The sequence below is a fragment of the Metopolophium dirhodum genome, chromosome 3 (assembly GCF_019925205.1).
Source record: "Metopolophium dirhodum isolate CAU chromosome 3, ASM1992520v1, whole genome shotgun sequence".
Taxonomy (NCBI): domain Eukaryota; kingdom Metazoa; phylum Arthropoda; class Insecta; order Hemiptera; family Aphididae; genus Metopolophium; species Metopolophium dirhodum.
This window is the reverse complement of record NC_083562.1, coordinates 38,627,711-38,654,012: the sequence shown is the minus strand read 5'-3', so window position 1 is coordinate 38,654,012 and position 26,302 is coordinate 38,627,711. Positions and strand designations below refer to the sequence as shown.

The 26,302-nt window shown below is 31.1% G+C and overlaps 4 protein-coding genes across 6 annotated transcripts; 1 reads left to right on the top strand and 3 right to left on the bottom strand.

Moving 5' to 3' along the window:
* The first annotated feature begins 2,837 nt into the window (after positions 1-2,837).
* On the top strand, positions 2,838-4,780 carry LOC132941757 (V-type proton ATPase subunit d). The gene is made up of 3 exons (XM_061009913.1): positions 2,838-3,022; positions 3,206-4,007; positions 4,093-4,780. Exons 2-3 carry the CDS (start codon positions 3,222-3,224, stop codon positions 4,360-4,362), a joined length of 1,056 nt encoding a protein of 351 aa, XP_060865896.1. The 5' UTR covers positions 2,838-3,022; positions 3,206-3,221; the 3' UTR covers positions 4,363-4,780.
* Positions 4,781-6,465: 1,685 nt separating this feature from the next.
* LOC132940256 (uncharacterized) lies at positions 6,466-13,200 on the bottom strand. 2 transcript variants are annotated; one of them, XM_061007743.1, is made up of 8 exons: positions 12,751-13,200; positions 10,219-10,373; positions 9,967-10,133; positions 8,326-8,457; positions 8,111-8,260; positions 7,887-8,048; positions 7,583-7,815; positions 6,466-7,468 (listed from the first exon to the last, which is right to left on the bottom strand). In XM_061007743.1, exons 2-8 carry the CDS (start codon positions 10,325-10,327, stop codon positions 7,399-7,401), a joined length of 1,023 nt encoding a protein of 340 aa, XP_060863726.1. In that variant the 5' UTR covers positions 10,328-10,373; positions 12,751-13,200; the 3' UTR covers positions 6,466-7,398. The 2 variants fall into 2 exon arrangements, with proteins under 2 accessions (XP_060863726.1, XP_060863727.1); XM_061007744.1 differs by lacking the exon at positions 12,751-13,200 and adding an exon at positions 11,488-11,508.
* A 633-nt stretch (positions 13,201-13,833) lies between these two features.
* On the bottom strand, positions 13,834-20,144 carry LOC132940253 (G patch domain-containing protein 2-like). Of its 2 annotated transcripts, none has more exons than XM_061007737.1 (11): positions 19,713-20,144; positions 17,693-17,768; positions 17,552-17,628; positions 17,355-17,482; positions 17,144-17,272; positions 16,868-17,049; positions 16,618-16,802; positions 16,416-16,543; positions 16,232-16,348; positions 16,075-16,160; positions 13,834-15,363 (listed from the first exon to the last, which is right to left on the bottom strand). In XM_061007737.1, the coding sequence occupies exons 1-11, from the start codon at positions 19,767-19,769 to the stop codon at positions 15,254-15,256; spliced, it is 1,275 nt and encodes a 424-aa protein (XP_060863720.1). In that variant the 5' UTR covers positions 19,770-20,144; the 3' UTR covers positions 13,834-15,253. The 2 variants fall into 2 exon arrangements, with proteins under 2 accessions (XP_060863720.1, XP_060863721.1); XM_061007738.1 differs by having other exon boundaries at positions 17,693-17,763.
* A 1,248-nt stretch (positions 20,145-21,392) lies between these two features.
* Positions 21,393-24,022, bottom strand: LOC132940258 (probable 18S rRNA (guanine-N(7))-methyltransferase). The gene is made up of 6 exons (XM_061007746.1): positions 23,691-24,022; positions 23,422-23,459; positions 23,156-23,334; positions 21,988-22,181; positions 21,675-21,901; positions 21,393-21,611 (listed from the first exon to the last, which is right to left on the bottom strand). The coding sequence occupies exons 1-6, from the start codon at positions 23,724-23,726 to the stop codon at positions 21,464-21,466; spliced, it is 822 nt and encodes a 273-aa protein (XP_060863729.1). The 5' UTR covers positions 23,727-24,022; the 3' UTR covers positions 21,393-21,463.
* Positions 24,023-26,302: the final 2,280 nt, after the last annotated feature.

Genomic DNA, 26,302 nt, shown 5'->3' with positions numbered 1-26,302 from the left:
AAAAATTGTGCCTATGTATTTTTAATATTTTTCAACTGATATTGTAATAATATATAAGGAGCCTTGTATTAAATGTTTACACTTTTTGGCCCAACAGATAAAACTTTATTGATATTTATTGAAAAAAAAACTAAAAAAATTGAAAACTGAAAATTTCCGTAAACAGCTCAAAAAGATTCAAAATATTTTCAAAATTGTATGGTGTATAGAAAATGCTAATATAAACATTCAGTGATTTTTTCAAGTATTTAAATTCGTTCGTTTTTGAATTACAACAAAATAAGGAAATCGCTACATGAGAAATCGAGTAAATATCCAATGTTGTAAAAATTTGAATTTCAAACGCTCATAAAAATTTATTTTGACTTTCTTAAAGACATTTTTTTTTTGATAAAGCTAGACAACCTTATGAGGAATTTTGTATTACATTTTAAAACCTTAGATTTAAAAAGAAAAATTTTTACGAATTTTTAACTCAAAATAATTTGCTAATTTTCATGATTTTTCCATATTTTGTCAATTTATGAACTTTGAATGCTTAGAAAAAAAACTGTGACTAAGGATTTTTAATATTTTTCATCTGCCTTTGAAACAATATACTAGGAGCCTTCTATTAAATTTTCAAGCTTTTTTAGCCAACAAATAAAATTTTATTGATATCTTTAAGAAAAAAAACTAAAAAAAAACGGAAAATGAAAATGTCCCTAAACAGTTCAAAATAAATCAAAATATTTTGAAAATGTTATAGTGTATAGAAAATGCAAATATAAACAACCAGTGAAAATTTCAAGTATCTACGGTCATTTGTTTTAAAGTTACACCAAAAACCAAATTCAATTTTGTGTAAAAATTCCCGTTTTTCCTTAATTTTTCTTTTGTTTATCTTGTCGCTTGTGAAAACTATTGGGAAATTTTTACTTTTGACCCCCCAAAGTACCAACTAGATTCACTTTACTATCAGAAAAGGTATTGTTGAAGAAAATCGAAGCATTTTTACTGCTCTAATAGGTGTCCTCAGACACAAAAATAAAAAAAAAAAATAAAAAAAAAAAAACACACATCATTGTAAAATCAATACATTCATCGCTCCGCTCAGAATCTAAAATGGAAAGTTTATAGTTTATATCTTTCAAGCATTTTAGTGGGTACCTACTACAAAAAAACAATAATTTAATTAAAATATCAATATGTACCTATATTACTTTATTCCTCAACATTCATATACCTATTATATAAAAATTAAGGGTGACTGTAAGTTGCGTCCCAATGTACGTTATTGATGTAAATTGCGTCCCGAGTATTTTTTGGGTATATGTAAATTGCGTCCCGGGTATTTTTTGTGTATGTGTAAATTGTAAATTGTGTAAAATGTTGGTATGGTTAAAAATATTGGTAATTAATTATTTACATTATTATTATTTATTAATATTAATTATTATATTTATTTATTATTATTTAAAATTGTATATTTGTATCGATATACTATAAGCTGCAGTTGAATTTTTCTGTGCCAACTTTGTCCTTTATCAATTATTAACTTATTCAGTATAACTTATTTAAGTCTATATAGAAGTAGGTAAAAATTTGAATGACAATTGCCTCACAAATTCAATTTGAGTAATTTTTTTAGTTTCTATAATTCTTCCATTTTTTTTTAATATATCCTTCTTTTTCAATTGTTACTCTATTTTTTGAGCCCTGACTTCGTAACGCTATATAAGTATCAATTTGTATATTTTTTAAAATATCTATAAAATTAAAAATATTAGGATGAGAAGAATTAAACGAACTATTTAATTTTCTATGGAAAGATTCGCAATTGTTAGTCGTGCGTAATGTCGATGATAAATATTCTGACCATATTTCTGGTGGAAAGTCAGCGTCATTTTTTATATATGAATCTAATATAGTCTGTGAATTCTAATACTCGAGCATCTTGTGGTTGTATTGCCATAATGTCTTCAGTAAAACAGTTTTCAACATCTTGTGGATTTAAGAAAGGAAGTCCAAAACAACTAATATGTGTTCATCGTATGAAATGTTACTACAGTAAAATTTTGCAGATAGAGAACAGGAAGTACTCTTGATAATACCATCATAAATACCATCGATAAAAACATTATAAATGTTAGTTTTAAGGATTTTCCGTCGGATGCAATTAACGTATACAGGACAGAAACACAGGCCGAAACTTACGTATGTACCTGAGAAATACCGGGCCGCAACTTAAGTATATTGTTATCGGAACCTTTTTTTTGGGACGCAACTTACATTTACCGAAAATCAACTATATTGTAAATTATTTATTGAAAAGAAAAACGGTTTTATATCTTTTTCATTATTATTCATAATTTTTATTGCCCACTGTATTTTGGTCATTCTGTGCAATTCCCGGACAAAGTGTTTAATTTCCCATATTGCCCGGACATTGTCCCAATTATGAATTTTGACAGTTAACTTTACGGCGTCAAGTATACATTCAAATTTATAAGAAATCTTGATTTTTTGCTGATGAAAGTAAAATCATAATACTTACTCGTACCTAGTAGTAGCCTGGATAATCAAATTTGGAATTTTTTTGGACGGGTTTTAGTAATCGCCCCCTCCTCGTTCACGATATATTTATTGAATAATTGAAATTGACTTCAAACTTGCAGCAGTCTAATAATGCAATGTATGAAAATTACAGGCACTTTGGCTGTCACAAAACGTTGCTGTGTTCATGCGATCCTCGTCCGTATCAATCACGCCGCGTTTCTAACTTCAGACCAATCTAACCAGAACATTACCACGACCACCTCTACCACAGATTCCGTGACACCACTTTCGACACGGAATGATACTGTCGTGACTCTCGATGATTGTCAATTGATAAAAATTAAGGTGTGTACTATAATTTGTACTTGTAGAAACAGTGTACGGTCTGCTGTGTTTGTGCTCTATCGTAATTTCGTTTTCTGCAGTCTGCCAAACATTCAAATTGCGGCGGACAGTTACGTTTTGATCGACACAACCCGCTCAGGTAAGCCCGGTGAACCCGAATCAGCCCGTGTCCGCGTCCTCTCGACCGCTATCGATTCAGTTTCAACGACACTTGTTTACATATTGTTCGTACTACAACTGATTGTCGGGCGATTCAGTGGGGACGATTTTGGGCGTGAACGGTCTCGTTTTAGATCAGTCGCTTTAACGTTGTTGTTTTTAGGTTGACTAACGAAATCATGGTGGACACCGGTTGTTTCTTCAACATTGACGGAGGATACTTGGAAGGATTGTGCCGCGGCTTCAAGTGTGGCATACTCAGACATGCCGATTACCTGAACCTTGAGCAGTGTGAGACCTTGGACGATCTTAAATTGCATCTGCAATCCACGGACTACGGCCAGTTTTTGGCCAATGAACCCAGCCCGCTGGCGGTGTCCGTTATCGATGACAAGTTGCGCGAGAAGCTCGTTATTGAATTTCAACACATGCGCAACCATGCCGTGGAACCACTCAGCACGTTCCTCGATTACATCACGTACAGTTACATGATTGACAACATCATATTGTTGATCACCGGGACCCTTCACCAGCGCCCCATATCTGAATTGATACCAAAGTGTCATCCATTGGGTAGTTTCGAGCAAATGGAAGCAATACATGTTGCTGCTACTCCAGCTGAACTTTACAATGCTGTGTTGGTCGACACACCGTTGGCTCCATTCTTTGTTGACTGCATTAGTGAACAGGATCTCGACGAAATGAACATTGAAATTATTCGTAATACTCTGTATAAGGCTTACTTGGAATCGTTTTATGATTTTTGTAAAAAGCTTGGAGGTATCACTGCTGATACTATGTGTGAAATATTATCGTTTGAAGCTGATAGACGGGCAATAAACATAACAATCAACTCGTTTGGAACAGAATTGACTAAGGACGATAGAGCTAAGCTGTATCCAAGATGCGGCAAACTCTACCCAGATGGTCTTGCAGCCTTAGCTAGAGCTGATGATTACGATCAGGTAACGTTTACAACATAATAAAATGACAATTGTTTTTAGAAAATAATCATTAATCATATTCTGATATGCTTTTTATAACATATAGGTCAAAGCTGTTGCTGAGTACTTTGCTGAGTACAGTGCTCTGTTTGACGGTGCTGGCACTAATCCTGGTGAAAAAACTCTTGAAGATCGTTTCTTTGAACATGAAGTGAAGTTGAATGTTAATGCATTCATGCGCCAATTCCATTACGGTGTTTTCTACTCGTATTTGAAACTTAAAGAACAAGAATGCAGAAATGTTGTGTGGATATCTGAATGTGTGTCGCAAAAGCATCGTGCTCGCATGGATAACTACATTCCCATTTTCAAATAACTTATAAATCTATGGTTATTTGTGCAGGTACACATATATTATCAATTATCATCAATTTAACATTATAAATTATCAATACCCTTTATCGTACAGTTTTGAGGTATAATTTAGATTGTTCATAGATTGCATAGTATATTAATTCATTGTTTTTATTTATCATTCCAACGGTATTAATATGTCTGGAGCATTGTTGATAGCTTTTTCAGAATATTATATGTTTTTGTTTTTATTAGATTTTAAGTGTCCAAAAGGAAAAAAAAACATAGTAAATTATTATCATTGAATTATTGGATCAGAAATCAAAAACTACCATGTTTAGAATTTATTATAATTTTTGTTTTCAAAAGACCGTTATTATATTTTAGACAGTCTTAATGTTTATTATGAAAAATAAATTTAATTTTCAAATGACCAGTTACATTATGTTTTTATTTATTTGAAAATCATGCATCCTTAATAAAATACACATCTACATAATGTTTTTTTACATATTATGTACTCAGTACTATAGTAAGTAATGATAAAAAAAAAACAAAAATATAATATAAAGAAATATATTTTAAAGAAAAACGAGGAGGTTGATTGCCAAAATGCTCCAAAGGGTAGTTCAGTTAATAGATTAATTATTATTGGCATGGGACGAATATCTACTCAACAGACAACAATAGAATAGATTAAATAATATGGATTATGGGGGACAAAATGATCTCGATAGTTGGAACCAGAGACATATAATATGTCTATGGTTGGAACTTAAGGCAGTGATTAACTGATATATTACATTTTTGAAATTGAGTTTTTGAGAAATGTCCAAAATGTAATCATTTTAAAATGAAATTTGTATGTATAATGTTTGATACATACTTGATACTTGAATATATTTTCCAATCATGAAAATATATCAAATGGAATGTTAAATCGATATAGGGCTGTATTCTATTTCTATATAATTAAAATATTTGAAAAAAAAACTAACCTGACATGTTGCAACATTCAGAAATACCACTAATCCGCTAATAATATATCTTAAATAATTTATTTTAATTTTAAATTTGAGTGGGGGCCGCTTTTTTTATAATATGGTCATGAAACTTCTGCATATTATATACATTTTTTAATTTTGTTTAAATATGAAAATAAATTAAAAATTTAAACCATGATTTCCTTATATCTGTTCTATCAGCTCTAGGAATAGATTTCCCATTGTTATCTTGGATTACCTCTTACTTACATACTAACCTTTACAGCTACATCTGGTGTCTCCCAAGGTGGTAATTTGTATCCCATTTTTTTTGTATTTTTCATAATAAGTTGTTGCAAAGGTTCCCTTCTAAAAGTTACTATGTTTTGCTGGTGATATAAAATTGCAAATCGCCTTGATTTTGTGTTTTTTGGAAGATTCAGACAGATTTGTCAAGTGGGGAGCAAACATAGGATTGTTTCTTAATATTGAGAAATGCAAGTCAATAATCTTTACCAGATGCCATTCTCCTCTCAACTTTCCATACTCTATTGACGACCATCCTCATACCGAACTCTATGAATAACCAAGTTCTAGATTTTGGTTCTACCAGATTAGTAAAGCGCTAAAATGGTTTTATTAAGAGGATACCTAGACATTGTATTTAAGCTAGGTAGTTCCTTAAAGGCGTTGTTCTGTATGCAATACCTGGTTAGGCCTATAAATGATTACGGATCTGTTGTTTGGATCCCTCACTCGGCAGTTGGTAATCTACTGCCGACAGATTAAGCACGCACATCCAATAATAATGTGTTTTGTGGGTTTCAAGCTAAAAATTACTCATTCCCTTACACAACTATGACCCAGTGGTCTTGAAGCTTAAATCTCCAGTCTTTAGCTGATCACCGAATTGCTTAAGTCTTTCCCCTGTAATCTTCTCAATGGTAAAATATTGATTTACCTTCCTTCTTACAACACATAAATTTGGTTCCCTCTCCACCTATCTGAAATGTTTCGTCTTTTTTTTTACCAATTAATGTATTTATTCAATTTTCTTGTGGATTTATAAAACATATAAATGCATGTAAAATGTACACCTTTTGTAATTGAGCTACTGACCATAAAATGTTTAAAAATAAAAATTTTAAATTAATTACCATTTATTTAGAATTATGAGGTTAGATACATTTCCACAAATAATAATTATAGATTTACCTACAAATACGATAAACATTAAACATAACTAAAACTAACAAAAAGTTATTCATACATTAGGTATACAAATTGTACATGGAACATTTATTTATTACTTTTTAAATCTAAGTACATTTACTTAATTTATCTTATAAAACTAACTATACAGTCTATGTAGAAGGATTCAAATTACATGCATTGCACACATTTGAGTATTACGACCCTACAGTCTTAAGTTGAACAAATTTATTGAATTTAATAATAAATTATTTTCAGTAAACTGACGATTAATACACAAACACGCTACATTTTTATATTATTTTAACAATTTGTTAATAAAAAAATATGAATATACTACAACGCAAAACCGTTGCTAATATTCTGTAAAATAATAAACTAACTTAGTGGTCCCACGTCTTATGAACATAATAATAATTGTAATAAATAATAAATTTCAATAGAAAAAAAATTACAATGGTGCACGAAATAAATAATAAGCAAAAAACAAATAAACCCCCCCCTCCCCCAAAAAAAAAAAATCATAAATATAGTTGTTTGATGGTGTAGGTGCAAACTAAAAATTTTGTGCAGAAATAGTAGGGGGTGGGTTATGTTGACAAAATTATTACAATTACAGAATTTCCAGAAATAAAACACAATACACCATATATTATTCACATATAAGTAGAAAACATTAAATTTTTTGTATACAATTAAAATAAATTTACTAATATTTTAAATTAACACGACGTTACGTAGTATGTTAGCTAAATAATTGCCTACAGTCAACATTTTATCCAGCAACTACAAAAATATAATTGCTGCTAGACAAAAAAAAAAAAATATATAATAGAGAAAACCAAACTAATGTGGGACGTGGGTCACTCACGAATGTTCAGGAAATGCAAACACCATTCTATGTCTTCACTGTCATCAACTAACAGCTTCAATCTATGTTAACAGACAAAACACAAACAGTTTTTAGAAATTAAATAATAACTAGTACGCTAGAATTTAATTGTACATCACCAATTGCATTTAAAAAGCTTAAAAAGAAAAACTCACTGGTTTTTATAATTGTCACAGCTTTGCTGGTTCATAGTGTCCTTCATGTGTTTGAGGGCAGTTATACACTGAGCTGATAGTGATTTAAAACATTGTCGGCGTGCAGCGTTGTGGGCAGGATTATCCCATATAGGAGTATTACGAACATGCTTCCATGCCATGAACACATAGTCCATAACGATTGGCCACTGATAGCTCTCAACCAAGCGTCTGCCTTGATCGACAACACATTTCTGAAAAACACATTAAATAATGCAGGATTAAAATATTGTCAATACTCGATGAAAACAGGCAATAAACTTACCTTGAATGCTAAGACATGGGTTGAGACTCTGTTATAGGCAGTTGGATCAGTTTTTGAAATCAATCTGCTACTTGGTAAAGCCTTGTAGATATTACGTCGCAAATAATAAATACGCTCTTCAAGGGGCTTTAAATCGGCCACAGGGAAGTGTGATCTAATTTCCTATTGAATAAAATAAGTATCTATATAAAGCTGTTTTTGAATAAAATTGAATATGTATGTACCTTTTCAATACTCGGATGGTCAATGACAATCTGTCCGATTATACTAATTAGCTGATCTGGAGATAATGATTTTAAAGCAGACAAAAGACAATTATCTTCTGGAAGTTCAACTGCCACTTCAGTACGTAATTTTTTACAACTTGGAGAGCCCTAAGCACAAACATTGTTAATTATTAACAAAATAATTAACTATAGTAACTAAACTTTATACATACTATTTTGTATTTATCTGGAGATGATAATTCCAGTGGATCATTTAATAGTAATCTCTTGCGAGGAGTACTCCTCAGAACAATTGAACTCTTGAAATTAGAACAACCAGATTTTGTTGGAGTTTCTTGATTGTTCTAAAAATAAATTTTAAATAAAACCAATGTAATATATGGCAACTAAAATAGTATCGATTGTGTAGTGAATATTTATAATATATAATCAATGATTTACGTAATCTGTGGATATATGTATTTAAGTGATAATATAATTATTACTGTAATATTATATGTGAAATAGTTAACATAAAAAATTTAAATATTTATCATTTAATATTTTAATCTCTGTTTAAAATATTAATTTGCCAAAATATGAAAAAAAAATTTCACCATTAGTTTCAAATAATGATGATTCATGGAGATACTGAGAAAAACCCAAAAATATTAAAAGGAAAATAATATACAATTGCATAGAAAACCGTGCTCTATTGATAACTCATACATAGCTGAGGTTACGATATGTTTAAAATTTTTTTTTAAACATATTTTTACATAATACTTATTTTGTTACAAATCAGAAATATATTGTAAAAGGAGTATATTTTTTTATTAATTTCAAGTTGTTTTAAATTTTAAAGGAATATTTTTAATCATTAAAATAATTTTACAAAGAACAGTTTCAAGATTTTTATTTAGAGGTTCCAAGAAATATTATGATAATTAACACATTGATTTTTTTTATCTAGTCTAATGATTATGAGATTGTTAAGAATATTATTATAATTGATTCCAGATGTCCAGATATTTACTAGCATTTAGCCATTATTTACAAAAATCGAAATATAAGATAATAATTATTTGGTCATGGATTTTATCAAAATTAAGCATATGTTTCATATTAACATTGAAGGATAATATACCTAATTAATCACACAATTCCATATCTATCCATAAACTGAAATAAATTGTAGGCACCTACTCGTTATAGCTTTTATCATAGATATAATTTTAACATGAAACACAAATAGGTACCTACTAAATGATTAGTTATCAGTTATTATTATTTATTATCTTATGATTATTATTTTTTTAATTGAAATTTAGTATTTTAAAAACTGATATAGGGATTATACAAGAAGGTTCACATTTATATTCATTTAACTAAGAAATTCAAATAATTATTTTAAGATATACATATATGAAAACTAAAACTTACTAAAGATAAATGTATTTTTAATCTCTATGAACCTTATTAGTAATTTATACCCGGATATTCTGTATTTATAAGATAATAATATTATTTAAACCTGCTAATATTTATAATTTAAAAGCATATAAAAAAAAATTATTTCAAACAATTACATAACCAGAAAAGGGCTAATAACTAATATTTGTCTATATTTGGTGGAAAAAAAAAAAATAACATTTTAATCATATAAAATGTATAAATATTTGAATGTTTTAAAGTGAAATAAGACATTTTATAGTTGAAACATAAAACCATACCACATTGTTAAACTTAGTAGTAAGTTACAATAATAATAATAAAAAAAAAAACCCAAAGATAAAAATAAGGTAAAATGATGGTAGAGTTGGTAGGTAATTAAAAACAAAATATACCTAATGAATGTAATGAATGAAGCCTACCTGTTTTATGGCATCAATGTCAGGGCTAAAAGTAACTGGTATTTTACGACGGCCCCTTTGTTGGATGATTAATTCATCCGGACTAGGGGATGGCGTCATCATTGATGTTGGCAAGTTACTTATAGTGGTATTCATTATATTGAGATGGTGATCATTTCGGCCCAAACCTAATGAAGGTATGGTAATATAGTATATATTTAGTAAGGTTTATTTGATGTAAATATTGCAGCTGTATTATTAATATTATATTACCATTGTTTGGGTCTGTCATAGATAATCGTCCTAGCCTAGTTGGTATTTCAGCTAGAACGCTTCTGGTCATCATCCGAGTTGGCTCTGGATAAAAAGGTGGTGTCTCCATTTTGTTTTATTCAATCAAAATCCTCAAAACTGTTAGTTCGAATTTCCTGTAAATTAATATTTTAAAAATTGTAATCTGATTTAATTTAAAATACAATGTACTTGGGATTCTGATTAAAAATAACCAAGAATTCAACCTTAAAATTAATTGAAGGTACCTATTAAAACCTAGTCGTTATTTACTTAAGAGAATTTATTAGAATTTAAGGTACTTTTCCCACTATCAAAATATGTGCTAGCTAGATTGCAAAAATATTTTAAGAGGAATTAAAATGTGTAAGTAAACAAATAACTTTGAAAAAGTATTTTTTTTTCTTTAAAATTAAGCAAATTATATAGGTATCAATAAATATATACATCAACCCAAATCAGAAAATAATACAAATAGTACAATAAAAGGTATTCTAAGGGAGAAACTTCCAACAGAGAATAGGATATTTTAGGTGGTGTAAATATTAGGTATAATAAATTATAAAAGTATTACTTATTACCTATCTCACATTACATCATGCTAAAATTGAAATAGGTATGAATATAACTGCAAACATAGTGAAATGAATAACAAGTATGATTAACACTACGGTAAACATTTTCATCCCAGTTTGCGCATTTGCATCGCTTGACTTTTTTACACTGTTATCTGTCAAGCATACTTCTTATTAATTTTACTATAACTGTAAAGAGGGATAAATAAATCGTGAGCAACAAAAATAGGAAGATAATCAAAAGTACCTATTCATAATAAAAGTACAAGTAGAACATCGACAATAATTGTTTGATTGGAATAATATATTTCAATTTATTAATTGTGGTACGTGACAGGTACCTTACAGTGGCTTGGTGAACTGAAAATTTTCCAAAGGCAAGTTACAAATATCCCAAGTATAAATGCATAATAATGTATTAATATAATTTAACTAATTATATTTCAGATCATTATTGAAAATCTGTCGAGTTTATCACATTACATTTACTAGGGGACCCACTGGCTACCACCCCCCCTCTATTTAAGAAAAATCTCGGAGGCAATTGGCTCTGAAATTACCGTTCACCACGCCAATGGGTACCGACATATTATATTTAAATACTAGGTATCAAACAAAAATAAGAAAATGTATATTGTAATATAAGCTACATTTTTAAAAATTTAATTGTATATACCTAATAAGAGAAGTAGATAAATGTATGCATGTAAATGACCATGATGTCTTGAGTTATTTTTATAAAATAATAAAAAAGTACAAAGGTACTATTGTGTGTATTATGATGTAACCTATTAACATATATAATATTTTCAATCAATTAAAACATTGTAGTCATTTTTTTAAATTTTTTTTACCAAGATAAAAGCAGTTGAAACTAGGTAAAAAAGTTTTTTATGAATCATATACTTGTCTAGGTACATACATTTCAAACAAAGTGGGTAGGTAGCATTGTTTTAATTTTTCTCCTAAATGTAGGTAGATAGTTTGTTAATATTTTATTTTTTTAAATTTAAATGATTTCCTCTATACACGGTAAAATCATTTAAATTTGAAAGATACTTATCACTCATCCTAAAACCTTATTATATAGAAATATTGTAAGTATAATACTAATAGTGTGATAGGAAGGTACCTAAGCTTAAGTACCTACCTGTTGAAAAAAAAAAAATTCAAGATATTATCGAACAAATATTAAAATATGAGATCATGCCTTTAAAAAACGATTATGATGAAGTTGACACATAGTCCACCCAATTGAATAGGTAGGTATTTTCAACACGATATAATCATTTAAAATGTATTTGCAGGCAAATGCCATATGATATTGTAATCGAATAAATGACTTGTGGAATATTCAAAACGCGGTGTGACCATTTCCGGGCATTTGCATAATAATAATAATATACGATTAACCTATTTCGTAGATTAGAGACAGACAGTGGTCGTGGGCGAATTAAATAACATAGTTTCACGCGGGTATCGATTTACGAAAATGTTCTCGTCGAAACTTCTGATACTCAACCAAGGAGGTAGGTAGGTAAGTATATTATACTTACAAAGTTACATCGGACCACCCCGTAATAGATTTTTCCAGCAGACGTTAAAAAAAAAAAAAACGTGAATTCCAAAAATCGTGCCCCTCGACGACAAAATAAATCGAACTACCTGTGAAGTCGAGTAGAGATACCGTCTATATTATACTTCAATACTATACGTTCTATAAAAACTTCCCTATCTACACATATACTTTTAATCGTCATGCCTATAGCATCTTGTATCGGCACCACCTGTTTGGATATCAAATAATATTAATATAGCCAATATTATTTTTAATTATAGAGGTGGGTCCGATGTCTCGGGAAAATTACAACTACCTAGGAGGGACGTGGTCGGGGGAAAAAGTAGATTAAAAAAGCAGCTAAGCACAAAAACCACTAACCTTTAAACTCCTGGACGATGACGTGACACCAGACACAGTGCTTTGCCGCCAAAAAAAAAAGATAAAAAAAGGAAAAACAAAACAGTAATTAGCGGTTAGGAAAACGATTACACGACTTTCAGCTCGAGACAAACGCTTCGAGCGAAGATTTCTCCGGACGGATATCGCTTACGACGGGCTCAGTTTGTCAATTGTCCGTTAAAAATTGTAATGCGGCGGCGGCGGTGACTGGGCGGGCGGGGTGCGGTGACCACTCGTGCTGCAAGACGGGAGGAGCAATAGGGCGAGTTACAATATGGTCGGACGGGTGCCGGTGCGAAGCGCGACTGCGGACTGGTCTCGACTTACGAGAAGTCGGAGTACCGGTTACCAGTATCGGCATTCGGCGGCGACCGGTTAGTAGGTAGAGGCCTTTGTCCCGATTGTGCGCAGGGATTTTAGCGGGAAAATCACGCGGACTCCCGCCCGTCGAACGGGGAGTCGCATGGCGCTCACGCCATTGGCCCACCGTAGACCAGTGGTTCCCAAACAGCACGTGCCCGCTTAAATTCGAACGTGCGCGCGCCCGCCCGTCACCAGCGCGAAGAAAATATTATTTCTATCCATAAAAATATAAAATACTATAGCGAATCGCGATGATGAAAGATTGCTCAAATGGCAACTGAAAACCAATAATAATATAGTCTTCCTTCAAAATCTGTTCGAGGATACACAAGCCCAAAACTTTCGTCTGTTCGAAGTTCGACCTGTTGCTACAGTTACAGACGATAAAAGTACCAACAGTAGGAACAACTTACGCCTAACGGCGAACATCCATGTTCCGCTTCAACTAAATTTTTCAAATTTAATTTTATTACCGGGTACACGAGAATACGATTTTGAATATCAAATGTTATAGGTATAGGTAAAACTGCAGGTTTATGTACATCAAGAGCAGACTTAACTGGTTAAGAGTAAACACTTTAAGATTATCATATGAAAATATTTTTAAAAAGAATCACCTATAATTATTGGTTTCATGTATTTTTTTATGCAGTCACATAAAATGGGCCACTTGATAATATATAAATTGATTTAAAAATTATGGAAAAGTACAAAATGTAATTTGCCATTGACACCATAAAGATCATTACAATGTATACAATGACAATAATATAGTACATACTATATACAAATTATTAATCAAGTTGAAATGTATTAAAAACATAGTGGACTGAAAGATATTTAAAATTAGTTTTTTTTATCTGCTAAACAACGAATCATTTTTACAAAAGGAAATCCAAATTATTCCCATAATGCTTCATACTTTAAATTATTCAAATACTAACGAGTAACGGCAACCTAAGTTATACAACATCCATATTTAAAATTTAGATACTTAGAAACCATATTGAATATATTATAACTATAAATAAGATCACAATAATATAGGTAGGAATTTAGTCATAGTAAACGGTGATAAATGTAAGTAATCTAAATAATTATAGATATTAGATAGGTATCTCACTTAAAATTAATTGTACAGGCTATTGATAACACCATATTATGCAAAAACCAATGAGAATTTTTTTTTTATAAAATTACATTCAAATATTTTATTTGATTTCCATTTTATTCTATGTATTTTTTAATCCTAATATTATTTTCCAACCAATTATATAATATGTCTATAATTTAGTTATATCATTGATTTTAAGTATAAAATGTTGTGTTTGAAGTATTTACAATAATATCCATGATTAAATAAATTATTTTCTCAATTATTATTGCTGATTCAAATTTCAACAATTGTATATTATAGATAATTTATTATTAAGTCTAAAAATGAAAACAATTTGTGTATGTAATTGTTTAAAATGTATATATTAACGGTGATTTCATGATGTTACGTCTTATAAACTAAGAAATTATGATCACATTCATACATCAAGTTACATAATATTTCATGAATGAGCATGTAAATTATATGATAAAACTTAATTGATTATAAATATATGGAATAGTAACATAAAAATAATACCTAAAAGTGTACATAAGAAGTGTTATTGGTTAAAACAAATCATTATAATAATGTCAATTTAAAGAAGAGTTTTAGACATAGAAAGCTTTACATTTAAAATGATGAAAAATGTTTGTTTAAAACCAGAATGTTTAGAATACTGAGAATTCAGAAAGTAATAGTATCAAGAGTATTTCGACCTCCGCGTTTAAGTATAATAGATAAACTCCTCTTAAAAATAATGACTGAAATTGATTGGTAAATTTAATAAGTCAGTATATAATTAAGACTATTTCAATCATCAATAGCAATACTTTGGTATTACTATTATCTAACATGCATTTTTGGTAGACAAATTAAATGTCAACAAAATAATAATTATTATAATAATTTATAATAATTTTTTCATATATAATATAATATATAAATAGTAAAAAAAGCGTGTTGAAGCTGCATTTTCAATTAGTTTCAGCCTTACTAGTTGGCACAAGTATGTAATAATGTTCACTTGTTCTGAGTTGAAGTTTCTGTCTGAGATGATGTACAAGGCTTGTCTTCTAGAACTATAGGTATCCATGCTTGATTATGTAATGCTTGCAAGCCTAAACTTAATTCTGAAACAATGATTTATCATTTAAGTTAAATTTTAATTAGACGTTAAATTAGTTTTGGTATTGATGATAGGTTATGACCTGTATTGATTTGTTAAAATATTATGCAACTGTACAATGTACACATGTGGTTAAAACCACATATTAAATAAATTATTTTATGTATAACACATTGTAAATAATAAACAAGTAATAAATATTTGTAGTACACCAGCGACATGCAATGGAATTAAACATCAAAGAAGGACCAATTTTACAAATGTTTGCAATGTAAAAAAAAGACCAATTCATATTTTTATTATTTATGGTTATGATTAACCATTTTGTTCGTATTCATTTTTATATAAAATTATTAATATCTACCAAATTTATTGAAAAATGAAAAGTAAATTTATAATTATATACAATCACAACAAATGTGGAATGATCAAAATTAAGTTATAGTTCATTTGGAAAAAAATGGTTTAAAATTGTTATGAGTATGTAATGTAACTATGTAAGGAACACAACATAAGGGCATTATTTTACCGCATGTATATATTTATATATATACATGCGGTAAAATAACACCTGTGTATTCCCAGCCCAAGGGAGACGTCTATGTTACAAAGACTTCATAATATATTCAGCAGCATACAGTTTTTCTAAGAGATAACATTACATTGGTACAGGCTGCTACTCATCAGTACTATGATTTTTTTGTTTTATTATTACCAGAAGTTGCAGATTTCTTTCTTTTGTGATCTTTTGATGGATTAAGATGTGAAAACGGAGCTTCTAAGTCTACTTGGATTGTGTTGCTGAAAAATAAATGTTTAATATAATTTTAATACAATCAATGTTAAGTATAATAATGAAAAAAAAAACTAACTCAGTTTTGGTCAGAGTAACTCCTTTTTTTGGCGAGTCATTGAGTTGCATATGAAGGGAATACATTTCTGCTAAATGTGATAGTTGGTCTTGTTCGTTTTTTGGCATTGGATGCAGCCTAAAATATAATATACTTTTTAGTTACAATTTAAAACCATACAAAAAGTAAGTAATAAAACAATTACCTTAATTCAGACTGAGCAGGATCTCGTAAGAAACGAGATACTTTTTCATTAGCTGAAGTCATAACAGAGAAACTAGGTTTAACTGACCGAACTCTGCGTAAGCCTCCACGAATTTCTCTATCACTCTTCTAAACCATACATTAATGTTATTTTTTTAGTTTTTTTTAAATTGAGAAAATAACTAAAAAAGTATTTCTAGTACCTTAAGAAAAGTATTTCTATGCCACATTGGCATACGGCCAGGTCCTCTTCCTTCGGCTAACGGGCTATTTTGTAAATTAACAGATAACAATTTCTGACAATCAATTTTAATTGGTTCGGCATCATCATCAGTTACTCCACCAGCTCCACATGCATTACCAACCCAATCACTCTGTTCATCATCTCCTACATATTAAATAACAGCTCATAAAAATATGACTATGAATAACTTTTATTAATATTAGTTTTACCTTCTCTTCCTTCATCATTAGTATAAATTCCAGCTTCACTTTCTGAGGAACTAATACTACTTGAGCTACTAGCAACATCAATATCCATTGATTTGATATTTGAAGTACCCTGATGGCCAGCTATAATTTCTCGATTACTGCGCTTTCTTTTACCAATAGCCAAGATCAATGATCCACAGTTTCTAAATTTTTAAGGTATTGTGTCATAATTTAAAGTATTTCAATTTGAATAAAATCATATTTATTTAGTTGAACTAAGAAAAAAAACAACAGTACCTTGGCATACTAGCCGAGTGACGTGTAGTTCTTCTCTTCTCACTGCTACTACTTTGAGAACAACTACTAGTCATTTGTGATGGAAACTTAACATCTGGATCGACAATCATCTTTTTAAATTTTCTTTTTCTATAAAAAAATTATAAGAACATATAATATAAATGTTAATATTTTATCAATAATCAATTTATTGATAACTATTTAATTTAACCTTCTAGTGAATGGTCTTCCAGGGGTAAAGTTTTCATTGACTGAATCTGATTCCAAATGCATTAGATGTTTTGATAGTAAAGCAAATCGAATTGGTTGTGGAGCACCACTTATGTCATCTGAATCACTCTATTTTAGGAATAAATTATATTTAATCAAATTAATGATGTTTGTAAAAAAAATTTAAAGCATTCTTACATGATAAATACTAGACACTCCTACATCTTTGGAATTACTACTGGAATCATCACTTTGAGCTTTATTATCTGGATATGCTAAAACACGAATAAAATAAGTTTAAAAGTAATGAATAAGTTTGTGATGTAATTTATAACATACCAACGCTACTGGCCGATCTTGTTCGTCGTCTGAATCCTAATGGCCGAATGAATCTGTTTCCTTTGTCCATTCTAAACTAAATAAAGAATGTTCATCATATTAGATCATATGATAATAAGTTAAGTTAGTCAATAAACATAAGTTATAATTTTTTCAAGTATTTAACAAAGGTCTTTAACTAAATTAGTTTTAACATGAGAGCTTATAGGTCGTTAGTAATTACACGAACAATATATTAAGATTACAAATTAAAGGTCTATTAGATACAGATCATGTTGGATAATACCTATGTATTTTATTCAAAACAGATCAAATTGATGCCCTTTGTTGCCCTTCATTTTCCATCAGAAATAGATAAGAAATATTTAAATGTGATCATAGACAAATATTTGTTTAAAACTACTAACACAGTTTAATTTAAAAAAGACAAAAAATACTTTCACAACAAACATACTTTGTGTGAGGTACAACACTAATAAGTAATAGGTAGGGTATTACCTTACATACAAATTATTACTGTATTTTAATATAAATTAAATATTTAGACAATACAAAAAGCATACCTATTTAGGCTTTGATATTAAAATATAGAAACAACAACTACCTATAAATTGGAAATATGGTTTGAAAGTATGAGATAAATAACGGTTTAATCAAATTAAGTTGGTAAGATTTGTATACAACTGAATAGACATCCATCTGGATATGAGGCACTTGTCTCGAATCGTTCACCTCAACACAAGATAGCAATGTTTACTTATAATAATGATAAATGTTCCTAGAGAAAAACAATTATTATAATACAAACAGAAACTAGTTACTTTCTTCAAAATTACACAATAAACATTTGTTTAGGATGTGAAATAAGCCTTTTGTTTATTACTATAAATATATTTTTGGCTATAGTCTAATAGTCTATAAGCAGAATTATAAATAACTATATTCCTAGGCCATAGCTACTTGAAACATATTATGATATAATAAATCTCATCTAGACAATCTGAATAACAGTATTAGGTACATACTGAATTTTTACATTAATATTGTAATTGGTTTTCTCTCATATCCTTACTTCTGTACTTAGGTAATTAAAATTGTTCGATACCTATATAATTGGTTGTGTAGGTTATTTAGAACTGATGTAAACGAAGGAGAGCTATTAATGAGATTGATATAAATTTAGTCCAAAGATCTATTAAAAAATTTAACCCATAATCAGAGTTATTGATGCAAATAATTGAACGTTACTCAAACTAAATAACATTTAGGCACCTCATGCAATTTAATTCTTCCATCAGGATGTAGGTAGTGAGGTGACCATTGACCTTTAGTACAACGGTACTTACATCATAAAATCTGAAATGACTACACTTTGTACCTACTAGGTATCCTTCTTTATATCCTAATGATAATATTATTACCATAGAAAATCAAATAACCTACAAGGCGTGGAAGAGGCAGGGGCGCCCGCAGAGAGCGATCAGTGGGTGCCATTGCACCCGCTGTGATTTTTTTAACAAACAAAAAAATCAGTGTATAATATAATAATGTAAATATGTGACTAGCTAGGCACCTACGTATGTATAACATAAACTTAATTTTGCAGCCACTGAGATGGTTTTCTGGGAAGAGGATACACGATAAGGGTGGTTCTCCTACCTAGTGCGGACTCGACAGACGTGAAGACGCTCACACGACTATGGTGTCAAATACCACAAATACGTGATTCCGTTCAGGGTACATCCTTGATGAGCTTCTAAAAGTGGATTGCCTATGGGTAAAAGGACGCCATTGACTGATCGGTAAGCTGATCAAATGGATAAAAATTCAAAAAAATTTGTTTAGCACGAACAAACGAAGAGGGTGTGAGGGGATCGTCAGCCGAGACCACGACCGTCCATCACGTTAATTTACTATACACCCACGTACAGCCTACCCCACAAGACATTTGGCAAGTACGTATTATTATGTCGTGTACGACCGTTTAAAATGGGTGGTAGTATTCGATTTCGGTATTTACCTTCCGGGCGTGCAGACGCGCGACGGCACAACTCAGAGTGCCCGGCACTGGTCGCATAAGTAACTCTTCGTCTACCGCACCATTTGTCGTATACGAAATATTTATTTTGACGAATCAGACGGCAAGTCGATAGATGACCGAACGTGTTGTCGCACTACTTATCGTCGAATGTCGACTGCTCGACTGGGCGCTATGAAGCGCGCCGAGTGCTAACGACTAACGAGACTCGCGGTCACTACTCACAACGATTCGTTCGGAGACGAATCACAGACCGCAGTAGGAGACTTTCACCGTTCACTCGGCGGCCTGTTGTGTTTCTTTTGTGCGGCAACGACAGTTTTTCCTTCCTTTTCTACTCGGCGCTCGATCACCACACAAAGAGACTCACTTATCATGCGACCGACCGGGCAAACAAACGACAAAGCAATCACTATAATTCAGTTGTAGTCATGTCGAGTCATGGTCAGGAAAAATTATGGTACCCGGAACAGCTTTTGAGTTTTGGCTACACTGTGATGATAAAAATCCCGTATATAAATTGTCGGGACACGGGCTCGGGCGCACGTAGGCACGGTAGTACGGTACTACAGCAGTACACTAGTACAGCAGCTGCTTCCCTAGTCCCTACCCGGTACCCGCTGCATTTCTGCAGCACGCTTTACTCTACTGTAGGGGTGGGAATTATCGTCTATTGGTCTAGTGCCAAGAGCACAGCTGCAGGTTAACACAGGGGGGTTCCAGAGACATGGTTAGAGGGGGCAAGTCATAATTTTCAGAAAATGTCAATGACTTTTTTTTTGTAGTTTTGTTTTTAACAGTACAAAATTGTTTAGAAATACAGCTTGGGGGAGGGGCGGTTCCTAGGCCCCCCTAGGTTAACAGGGTACAGACTACAGTATATTGTAAAGATCAGGATTTAAGACAACATCTTCTTTAATCTATCTTAAATCGGGGTACAGACTAGTGGACTTGCTATAAAAAGTCAAAGCATTGATTGGTGAATCTTTTCGGATTCTGTATAAAACAGATTGAAATTAACACTTGAGGCAGCATCGAGAACAATCTTAGGTTGAAAAAGTGGTCTTCGTCTCCTTGAAGTAAATCTTATGTAGACATGTAGTAAGTAACAACATACCAGGTCCAATCAGGAGGGAAAAATTGAATACACGATGGTTAGCATTAGCAGAAATGTGGAAAGTTAACCTTCCACAAGTATCTCACTAAACCCCCTAAAACAGACTTTTAGTTGTATCGGGTAAAAGCCTCACGCTTACATCAATGTTAAAAACATTAGCCCCCCCAGAGATTTTAATGGATAAGATCTATGGAAGCCTATGGTGGTTAGTCAAAGGGATGAGGAGATCTAGTATATAGATAAATAAATACTACATAATATTATTATACATTATACATAATAACAATAAATGAGAACAAAATTATAAAAAAATTTTCTTTGATTTTCATTATTGCACCAACCTTAGACTGAAGAAAATTACATAATAATGAGCTTCAAAATCTGTTTCAGCTACTCACGACCCAATATAATAAAGAAATGCACAAAGAGATTGATATTGGCTTTATATTGAAGTTCATATACATGGCAGAAACAATAATATATGATGATGTAAGTGGTAAATGGTAATTAAAGAAGACCCAATAAGAAAAAAAACAGTGAACTCATAAAAGTTTTATCCTTAAATAAATAACAGTTTATTGAAATTGACAAAATATAAATTAATTTACAAATAAAATCAAAACCGTCCACTCCTTGATCGTCCTGTGTACTTGGTATCTTCTCTAGTAGTTCTTCCTTGACGTCTTCTTCTTTCTTTTTTTTCTAAAATCCATTCTCTACTTTTTTTTACTAATTTTGAAGCACGCCCTTTTGTCATTTTTTCTCTGCAAATCATTAATAAATAAATCAAATATTACATCACTTTTAGATATTTGTACCATTATTACCTTTTTGATGTATAATTAATTTGTGAATTTTCTGTACCAAGTGCTTGAGGCATGGGCATAGCACCACCAGTCATCAAAACAAGAAAGTATTTTTTAGCTTTAGTACTATCAGGAAAATCAACCAACAATCCTCCAAAAAATCCAGCTTTTCTCGCTTGTGATACAACCAAATCTGTTTGATGTACATTTTCTGGATAAAATTGAAATACTGCTCTTGCATTACGGCTCTAAAATAAAACCAATCAATAGTTAAATAAATATGTCTATATTCTATTTATTTGTTTAAAAATTATATTATGAATGTAATACTTACCAAGCAAGCTAATAATGATGAAAACAAAGTATATAACCTTTTTGCAGGTTTATGTGATGATTTATCTGCATTACATAACCATTGTAATGTGCTTACACTGTATGCACCATCAAATGTACCAGGTTGAAATGGAACACCATCACCAATGTCTGCCAACAATAAATCACCTTCGACTTCTCTTTCTTTTGCTACTTCTAATAAAAAATAATAATAATAATAATATGTATTGTAAATGGTAGTTAGAAAGGATACTCCCAATACATTTCTATCTCCGTGTTTCAATAGATTAAAATATTTACATTTTATATCCGACATGACGGACACTGGCAAGAGGTTATAGGAAAATATTAAAATTAAAATATACATTTTGAATTTTAAAATTTAGCAATATACAGCATTGTATGGAAGTTTTTTTTTTTATTGATAGTACATCACACATATAATTATTACTTTTAAATTTGATAAATGTACAATTAAATCTAATATTGTTAGATGGACAATATTCAGTGTTCGAAACATTTACTAAAAAAATGAATTCGTTCACATACAGTGTTTAAAAAAGGAACTCGGTCACGTTAAGTTTCATATTTTTTTTCCAAATGACCATGTTCACATTCTTTGAAAATATGAATGCGTTCATTTAATTTATTTTTATGTATCCTTTAAATACGAACACAAACTTGTGGAAATCATAATATTATTGTTGTTTTATATCCAAGCTTGCCCACTGGAATTTCATGTATTTTATTTTAATAATTTGTAATATATTATATAATATCATAATAGTATTATCAATCAATATTTATTTAATACTAAATAAATCGTTCAGATTAATTAATATATAAATGTCGTTTACGTTCTATTTGAATAAAACAAGTGACATTCACATATCGTTCACAAAATATGAACTTAAACGCGTGAACGAGCTTTCATGAACCACGTTCCTTCCAAAAACTGACTATGTTGGTATTATAAAATGTAAATTTGTTATGAAATATACCTTAAGATTTGTTTTAATTAATGTTGCAAAGAATGATAGAATATATACAAATAAATTAAATAACCCAGTGTATACATTTCATGTCAAATATTAATGAGTTATTGAATGTAAATTGTCTCTTTAATAATTATAATTTGTAAAATAACATAACCAAATTATTCAACATACTTAACATGGAGCCTGAAATGTCCATGCCAAACCAAATATGACCCAAATCTTCAGCAATACTGCCACTTAGACCAGAACCACATCCTAAATCTAATAACAAACAGGTTTCGTCTTCTGGCAACATCAATAATTCCATACATCTTTCAGCCATTTCTAATTGAATGTTAATCATCCGAGAACTAAAAAATAGTTATATTTACAGGAATGTTTGAATTGCGAACAAAGAATTATAGAGATGGAGTAATAACTATGTGAAGGTTGCTTACTTTTGGGTATACTTCCTTGCTTCATCGTCATTATAAAACTGTTAAACAACAAAAACAAAATTTGTAAATAAATTATTTAATGACAAAACTGACATACTATACTAGGTGTAACAGCTAATAGGTATATAATACACATATAATATTACATATAAATACATAATTAAAAATGTTAAATTGTAAATAACTGAAATGTTTTGATATTTAATCAGCTCGGGCATATTATAATATATAAAAAGATCGTTCATATCTATTAGATATACAGAACTTACTATTTCCGGTGGAGCTAAATGTTCCGGACGAGACATATTGTTATCGGTACGAAATCAAACTTCAAAGTATATTTTGTAACAATTGTTAAATTCGCAAGCATTTAGTTTTTAAGAACAACCGCGAGCCGGGAATCGAAAGTCCTGTTAATTTGCTATCATCAAATGTCGTTATCTACCACGATAATTTTATCACGTGTTCAGTGTTGTTACCATAGGTCTGGTTACTTAATCTATTCCGTGGTTATAGCGCATAAAAAAATCAGAAACGACAGAAACTCGGGAGCTGGGGGCCCATGAGATTGGCTGAGAGTAATTACCAAAGGGTCGTTAGAATTATAAAAGTATCACCTGTAGGCTGTAGGTCGGCCAAATTGTCAAAATTTAATAGTTAGAGAAGGTGGATTTGTGTCTTGTGATAAGACTTGGCTCATTGGCGATCTTGTTTGGAAGGCGCGAATGTTTGAAGATCGAGTTAGAGTGTCTGAAAATCTCACACGGCCCAGGAAATTCGACAATTGAATTTCCAGTGCATTTTTGTATGTAAAATGATATAAGCTAGAAATCCGTGTTTGAGTGTCCAGTAAGTCAGTCATCACTCATTACACTATCACTGCAGGTTAAATAGTCTAAGAAGAAACCAGAATGAGCAATCCGTCTGTATGCAGTCGCATATGTCCGGTGTTCTCCGTATGTAAAATGTGTTAGTCGAAAATCGTGTTGAAGTGTATAGCAAGTCGTCACCTCAAGTGAAAATCGTTTAATTTCCAAGTTAGCCACGTGCCCACTCTATATAGGTACCTAGGCAATCCGACACGACGGTAAGTATTTGTTGGATAGGTAGTAGGTATTTTCAACGGCGTGCTCAGGAATTTTGGATTCCCCCCCTCCCCCCGGGCTGGTATGACATTTTTTTCAAACATAATATATGTTAAATTTAATGGTATAAATTAAGTTTAGCACCCACGTGAATTTTTCAATTTGTTTTTCTTTCGGAAACCTATGTATTACAACCAGACCGATGGTGCAATAATTAATTGGCAGAAATCATTAAACTGTATGGTATAGCATTACGAAGTTTAAGATTTCCGGTGTCTTAAGCACACACACAACGCCTTATGACAAATTTTTAATTATTTTTAAAAATTTTGGTGCAAAAATAATTCAGAGACCTAACCCAAGGTGGTTTTACATAACAAGTCAAGCAGGGGCGGCTCCAGATACATGATTAGTGGGAGAAGTCGGGATTTTCAGAAAATGTCGGTGATTTTTTTTGTAATTTTGTTTTTAACAGTATAAAATTGTTTAGAAATATGGCTGCATCCGCCCCTGAAGTAGAGGAATGTTTTCGATTTTAATTGTCCGATGAGTGAGTGACCACGTCGGATGTACATGAAAATACCAAAAATTTAAATTAGCTATAATTTTAAAATAAGTCTGACCGCCAAATTCAGACTTCTCCTGTATCGTTTTCAGCATGCTTAACTACATAGGTAGTAGGTACGTTAAAACAAAAAAAAAAAAATTTAAAAAAAAATGTTATTCAGTAAAACAGAAAATAGTTCGCTGAACGCGCGCTAAAATATTGCGTTGAACGAATGGGTATAAAACACGGAAAATCGTGAACTTTGTTAAGCTATAACTTTTTTTTTTTTATTTATTTTTATTATTAATAAAATACATAATCTGTACACAATAAGGCACAATAAGAGTATGTGCTATGATGAATAAAATATGAATAACGTGAGGAGGGAGGCCCACCAGTGTGGATACCCTCTAACTTGGGGTGATAGGATGTCATGGAGTGGACGAAATGGAAAGTGAAATTTTGTTAATTAGGGAAGTAAGAGCCAATAAAAGAGGGTTTAAAATACATTTTAAATCTTCTATAAATTTGTTGATGATGTGGAGAGGTTGATTGACTGATGAAGGGTTGGCTGTGGCTTTGGCATAAGATGTCGGTTTTTGATTTGAGTTGTAACTGGGGACGTTGAAGATTTGTGGTGCAACAGGTACAGCAGATGGTGGGCTGGGGTGTTTTTTTTCGGTTTTTCAACTTTGTCATCTTTGTAAGCGTCCTTGTGAATGGTGCGCTTTAGTAAATTTTTAAAAATTTGACAACCTTTGTAGTTGGCAGTGTGGTGACCGTCACAATTGGCGCATTTAACGGGTTCTTCCCGTGTTTTAGTGCAATCTACGGTGAAGTGGCTTAACCCACATTTCACGCAACGCGGAGGTTGGTGGCAATAATTGCGTGTATGTCCATAAATTTGACAAGAGTGACATTGAGGAGGACCAAGTGGCCTTATTGGATGCTAAAATTTCACAATTGAGTTAAACAATTTGGTTATTTTGAAAATGTCGTTGTTATTGCTGTTGCGGGCTAGGGAAATATTGAATAACGGAAGTGACGACTTGTTTATACGGTTGAGTATATTTGAAATGCTGATAACATTGTGTCCAAGGTCTCTTAGGCTATAACTTTAAAACTAATGATTTCCGGCAATTAATTTTTGCAATATCGTTCTCAACTCGTTGTAATACACGGGTTTTCGAAAAAAAATTTGAAAAATTTGCGTGGGCACGGAACTATATTTGTTCCGTCGTCTAATAAT